Below are 6633 nucleotides of genomic sequence, written 5' to 3'. Positions count from 1 at the left end.
CCTTGTAGCCTATCAGTAGAGCAGTGACCTTGGAATAGCCCTTGTAATGGAACACAGAGATTAACCTAGACAAGATTAAAATCAACAGAACTAGATAGAGACAGGATTATGGACATGAAACTAGGAACTGTAGAAGGTTTCCTGAAACATACCATGATGTAATTATAGAGGCATGCTTATGGGATCAAATAGTATAAATATAGATGTAACAGGACAATAAAGAGAGGACCCAACCATGCTGATCAACTGAACGCTGTCTCCGTGTCATCCCTTCTTCACCGACTCCGTCCACACCTTTGGGAACCCCTGGACCTGCTGGGGCTGGACCCCAACAATTTTTTAACCCTGAAGTAAATACTTTACAGAGTCCACGCTCTCCACTGTGCCCCAGTCCCCGTCACTCCCTGTCACCCTACACAAGGGCCTGTGGCCCAGACAACAGGGCTGGTGATGCGCTGGGCAACCTGTCACTCTGAGTCCTGTCACCAGCGCCCCCCCCACCCCGGCATCTCTACACCTGGTCACGGTGTTTAGGCAGCTGCCTCTCACCTGCCAGAAGCCCTCCTACAGTCACCGGGGACTCGTTCAGCATCTGGTCCCTGAGAGGGGACACTGTGCTCGGCAGGGAGGGGCTGGGGCGCTGCACCGCACAGGACAGCCCCGCCGCCAAGGGGCTCCCCCACCGCTACCAGTGAGCAGGCGAGGACAGGCCCTGGTGACAGCATCTCAGAAAGCCCTGCACGGGAGGCGGGAGAGGCTGCTCCAGGGAATTCGGCTCCGGGAAGATCTGGGCAGCTCAGGCTGCTGAGGCCTGAGACCGGGAGGGGTGGGACGTAGGGTGTGGATGGCTGTTCCAGGCAGCGCGGGCAAAGGCCCCGGAGAGGAGGAGGTGGCCAGCCTCAGTTTGCACATCCACAATGTGAGGACTGGAGAGCAGTACATTTGTTGTGTCCCGGGCGATGCTCCAAAACATCTGGTGGACAGAAGCTCCTGAAACTAGGGGGGCGCGCTTCCGGGATGCCATGCTCCCCCTGACCACCGGCGGGGCTGTCTTTTCACACAGCCAAGAGGGCACCTCTGTAGCGATGCCGATGTCTGAAGGATCGATCATTTCTAATATAAGCATGAGGTTTCCTAGGCAGAGTCCCACCCCTGGACTGGAAAAACTCCCAATTTAAACCTGAAGTAAATACTTTCTAAAAAAGAGACCTGGGTATAGTCTTGGGTGAAAAGCAGCGAGGTCTCAAGGGAATATGACACAGTCTTTGGACACATCCATCCCCTAGGCCAGTGGTCGGCAAAGTCATTAGTCAACAGAGCCAACTATCAACAGTACAACAATTAAAATTTCTTTTGAGAGCCAAGTTTTTTTAACTTAAACTATATAGGTAGGTACATTGTTATTAACTTAATTAGGGTGCTCCTACGCTGGACTTTGCTAAAAACGTCCTCAGTCTGATGGAGGTACGTTCGCTGAGGTCGACCCCTTCCAACTCTCCCACCCACACTCGTCTTGTATACTTGTTTCGTCTATCTCCTTTCGTTCATCCTCTCTATATGTCCAAACCACCTCAACATACCTTTCTCAATCCTCGACACTACATCTTCTTTCACTCCACAACGTTCCCTAAAATTAACTTAATAAACTTTACTTAAAGTTTTAAGTCAACTTCGCACTGTACGTGCGCGCCCGCACGTGGTATTTTGTGGAAGAGCCACACTCAAGGGGCCAAAGAGCCGCATGTGGCTCGCGAGCCGCGGTTTGCCGACCACTGTCCTATGCACACAGACAGATAAAAATTCTGAAAGAATAAACCCTAATATATTAACAGGAGATGGAGAAATCATCTTCTTGGTTTCCCCATTTTTCTAAATCTTTTTACAATAACAACTACTGTTTGTGTGTTTACAAAACCTCCGTGCTGATCAGGCCCTCCACAGGGGCGGGGCCAGGCCCCGGGGTCTCCTTGCTCTCCTGTCTGTGTGAGGCACTGGCCCCGAGACCCAGCCAGATGTCCCATCCCCTCAGCAGCTGTCACCGCCCTCTGGATCCCTCTGATTTCCTCCATCGCTTACTGCACGCCTGACCGCCAGTGACAAGAAGGGCCAGAACCCCTAACGTTGTGGTCTTCATGCCAATGACAAGGGACCAAGAACGAGGCAGGCAATCCCAGCAGGACTGAGTCCAGGGAAGGAGCAACTTTTGCAATAAACTCTCAAATCGTGTGCCGCTGAGGCCCCTGGTTTGTGGTGTTGGCACAGCCCTGAAATCGGGAGGCAGCCCCGACCCCTGGCGGCTGTGGAGTTACCCCAAGGGGAGACCAGGAATCAGAGGGGCCACATGGGCCATCGCTAAAATGGATTCGTCTTGCCGAGCAGATACAAGTTCTCGGGCATATGTAGACGGCATTAACAACCAAGTTCCTCACATTTAACACTTCCTTTCTCATTGCTTCTCCATCAAAGACACCAAAACGACCTCTCTCTCAAGTAGGCCTCGGCCTAATTTTTGGATGTTCCAGTGCTCCATGCTCAGAGCCTGAGAACACGCGTGTACAGAAAGGAGCACGGGTCTCGGGCGGGACAGAGCAGGGGTACGAGGCACTCCGTCATGTAACGGAGTCATCTGAGCGTGTCTCTTAAACTCTCCGAGCCTCGGTTTGCACATCCCGAGGTGAGAATAGGAGTTCCATGAGCCTTCCGATTAGAGAAAAGGCCATGAACTCCGTCTTCCAGCTGACTGTCTGCCCCCGCCCACATCCTCACCGACAGTCAGAGTAACAAACATTAGCAGGCCCCGTGTCCCTCTGCTGCCCTCCAAACGCAAGGCCAATGCGCCAGGCCACCAGCCAGGCTGACGCTGTCGCCTCCTGGCATTTTCTCTTAATCCACAGAAACACGCAAAAAAAAGCACATGTTAAAAAAAATGCTCAATGTTACTTTTTTTGAGTGGGAACATGGAAGATCAACCCTCTTCTTTAGAACAAAGGGGAACTCATGCTGGGAGGGTGTCCGAAAGGAAATGGTATTTTAAGTTTTATCTACGCATAACTTGATTTGGAAATTATTCTTGAAATACGTCCACAATGTTTTAGATGAAATGATGGTGACATATAATTAAAGATAATCATGTCTTATCTCTCCATAAAATTCCTTTAATGGTGAAGTAAGCCTAATTTACCCAAAATGACTCTATTAATTGAATATTTTTGGTTGATAAGCACATTAAACCAAAAGAGAGCAAGGTCATTTTAATTTTAAATGCTCCATTGACACGTCGCAATGAGAAATACATGATAAGTATCAGGTTCTAATGTAGTTAAAACAACATTTTTTTATACTTTTAATTTTGGGGGGGGGGGGGGGGGGGGGAAGGTCTTCTCTGCTCCTAGCCACAAACCCCTAGAGGGACTGGCATGAAAGGGGCTCCTGTGACTCCACTAGAACCACCTGGGACACAGGACTGCTTTGCAGAACGAGCTATGAGCAGACCAAGCAATCAGGTCACCAGGCCTGGCACCCTGGCCCACAAGCGTGTTTCTCTGACTGCAGGTGAGCTGGAAGACCGCGTTCATGGCCTTTTCTCTAATCAGAAGGCTCGTGGTATTACTGTTCTCACCTTGGGATGTGCAAACCGAGGCTCGGAGAGTCTAAGAAACACGCTCAGGGGCACAAGCAAACACTGTCCCTCAGTGGGATTACACAGAAAGGAACCACCTCTTCCTTCCACAGCAACCATGGCCCCAGCTCCTACAAGTGAGAACTGATGGTATCTCCAGTAGTTAATTATTCACCCAGCCAGCCGTCTCCCCGTTTCCTGAACACCGGTTCTGTAATTTGCTGATAAACTCTTTCTGCGGCACCTACTCCCAGGTCTTAGAGAGACCAACTGGACAGTACATCTCTCATTGTACAGATGAGTAAACTAAGGCCAAAAGAACTGAGGCATCTAATTGAAAATAATAAAGCTAATACTGTCAACAATAAAAAATATTAATAATAATAATAATAAAGCTAGTGCGTTGAAAAGCTTACCCGGGGCTTTACCCAACAGACCGCTGGAGCAGGTGCTGACTGCTCGCAGGGGGGAGTTTTCAGTGCAGAGCACACAGACATCCTCAGGTCACTGCACTTCACAGACACTGTGTCTTACTAGGCATAGACTGACGGGAAGACCCTCAGGGCTCGCTGATAGCTCAGATGTCAGTCGGTTAACATTTTTTATCAATAGAGTCGCTTTTTAATTAAGGTAGATACATGGTGTTTTTAGACATAATGCAATTGCACACTTAACAGACTACAGTAGAGTGTAAACATAACTTTTATCTGCACTGGAAAACCAAAATATTCATGTTATTCGCTTTATTGCGATATTCGCTTTATTTTTTGTGATTTGGAGCCAAACCCACAATATCTCAGAGGTATGCCTGTATTTTAACTGTTAAAACAATCCAGGAAGCCCTAGCTGGTTTGGCTCAGTGGAGAGAGCGTCAGCCTGCGGACTGAGGGGTCCCGGGTTCGATTCCGGTCAAGGGCACAAGTCCGGGATTTGGGCTAGATCCCCAGTGTGGGGTGTGCAGGAGGCAGCTGGTCAATGATTCTCTCATCACTGATGTTTCTCTTTCCCTCTCCCTTCCTCTCTGAAATCAATAAAAGTATATCTTTAAAAATATTCAGGAAGATATTAGTCATACACCAACGTATCTCTGGATAGTAAGTGTAGGAGCATTGTTAATTTAGTTGAATCTTCTCTAATTTATTCTTTTTATTCACAATTACAAAGATGATGGCAAATTAAGAAGCACTATGATTTTATTCTCTCCCAATATTATATGTTATATTTTCAACTAGTAAATCAAATCAACACTTGGGATGCTGAACACAGCACAATATGCAGATGTTGTATTATAGAACTGTACACCTGAAATCTGTATGATTTCATTAACCAATGTCACCTCAATAAATTCAACTTAAAAATGGGGGGGGGGGGGGGGGGGGGGGGGGAGAGACCAAAAAAAAAATAAAATGAAAAGACAAAACACAATCCTGAGGCTTAGGCAAACTACATATGGGAGACCTGACCACTGTTCTCACTACAGCTTTCTTGAGATGTAGATTGCAGCCCAGATCCCAAGCATCTTCAAGATTCACATTAATTCCAAGCTTTTAAAAGCTCCATGTGTTAGGTCGAAAGGGGGTCCAGGAGCTGATGCATGCCTCCGCCAGGCAGATGGTGACGTAGATCCTGGGCCCTTCCTAGAATCCCTAACAGGCCAGGGCACCAGGTAGATGGTGACGCAGATACCCGTCCCGCCCTGGAATTCCTAACAGGTCAGCTACCAGGCAGATGACAACACCTGGAAACCATGACGATCTCCACGGTGGAACTCCCACAGCTCATGCTCCCCCGCCCTCACTGAACAGCTGTATAAAAAAAGCGCCCCCCTCCCTGTTGGTGCGGATCCACGTGCCCTGTCTTTGGGGTCCGTGGGCCGCCCGGGGACGCAGAATAAAGCCTTTCCTTTCTTTTCTGATTAACTGGACTCTCTTTATTTCCTACGCCGCCTCCTGAGCCACCTAACACCACGTACAGAAGAAAGCCTCTTCTGCAATGAATGCGTCCATACGTTTCCATCAGCTAAGAGACATTTTAAACGTGATCAGGTGCTACTGAATGTCAAGTCCTCAGAGCCAGGCGGCATCTCTGACAGCTTCCCTAGATGGCCCCTGCTCTGTGAAGCCACCATGTCCCCCAGGGGCTACGGGGAGAAAATCCCAACTTAACAAGTGAGGACCGCCAGGCACGTCCCCACGGCTACCTCTCATGCTAACTCCACCTCCGAAATACAAAGTTGGATTTCGCCTGCTTTCGTACTGTGCACAATTCAGGGTTCCTACATGCATGTGCCATCCTTCCCCCTCAAGGAAGAAGTGATGATACGCTCCAGCGACATGCACCTGCCAAACGCTTTCCTCCAGCCAAGTGTGGAAACCAGAGCTCCACTCCTCAAAGCCCACACACACACACACACACACACACACACACACACACGCACACACAGGAGAGAGTATGGAGAACTGGCAGGCTGCGTGCTGATGTCCACGGTCGTCAACACGGGAACATGGAGCAGCAAGCAGCTCGCCAGGAAAACCATGGGCTGGGCCCCCACTACTGCGTGCCATCCCGGGTCTCGGACCCACTTCACTTCCCACCCAGGATGCCAGTGCTGCACCCGGTTGGCTGCATCAACCCCCAGACACCCCGGGAGCCAGCCGCTGCAAGAGCCGCTGGAACGTGCCAGGCCGGCTGGTGCTGCTCCGGCTGCGGCCTGCGCTTCCAGCGCCGGCATCACACGTCCACTTCCCCTTTGCCATTTAGAGCCAGGACCTCGGACTTGGGATGTGGTTAGAGGACAACAAGAGCAAAAAAAGAAAGAAAGAAAAAAATCCCAGACACGGAACAGTGAGAACAAAGGAAACGCAGGCATGTGAACAGGAAATGAAGCAACTGGAGACGCTTACATACCTTTTGGGGCCACCGACGTACGTGAAGGTAAAGGTGGAGTCCGAGTACCTGAAATCTGACCAAGAAAGTCCTGTTAGGAGCTGCCCCGGGGGATGGGGGGTGGGGTG

The 6633-nt window shown here is 49.7% G+C and overlaps 1 protein-coding gene across 1 annotated transcript in view; it reads right to left on the bottom strand.

Annotated features, from left to right (window-relative positions):
* PARP8 (poly (ADP-ribose) polymerase family, member 8) overlaps positions 1–6630 on the bottom strand; it is a gene marked incomplete at its 5' end in the record, with an annotated part of 136802 nt that extends 130172 nt beyond the window's left edge. The window contains one exon of the mRNA XM_005872624.2: positions 6527–6630. Coding sequence (XP_005872686.2) covers positions 6527–6630 — 104 coding nt within the window. The remainder of the gene's footprint in view (positions 1–6526) is intronic.
* Positions 6631–6633: the final 3 nt, after the last annotated feature.

This window comes from Myotis brandtii, unplaced genomic scaffold, assembly GCF_000412655.1.
Source record: "Myotis brandtii unplaced genomic scaffold, ASM41265v1 scaffold384, whole genome shotgun sequence".
In the NCBI taxonomy this organism is placed as follows: Eukaryota; Metazoa; Chordata; class Mammalia; order Chiroptera; family Vespertilionidae; genus Myotis; species Myotis brandtii.
This window is presented reverse-complemented; position numbering and strand designations above follow the sequence as displayed.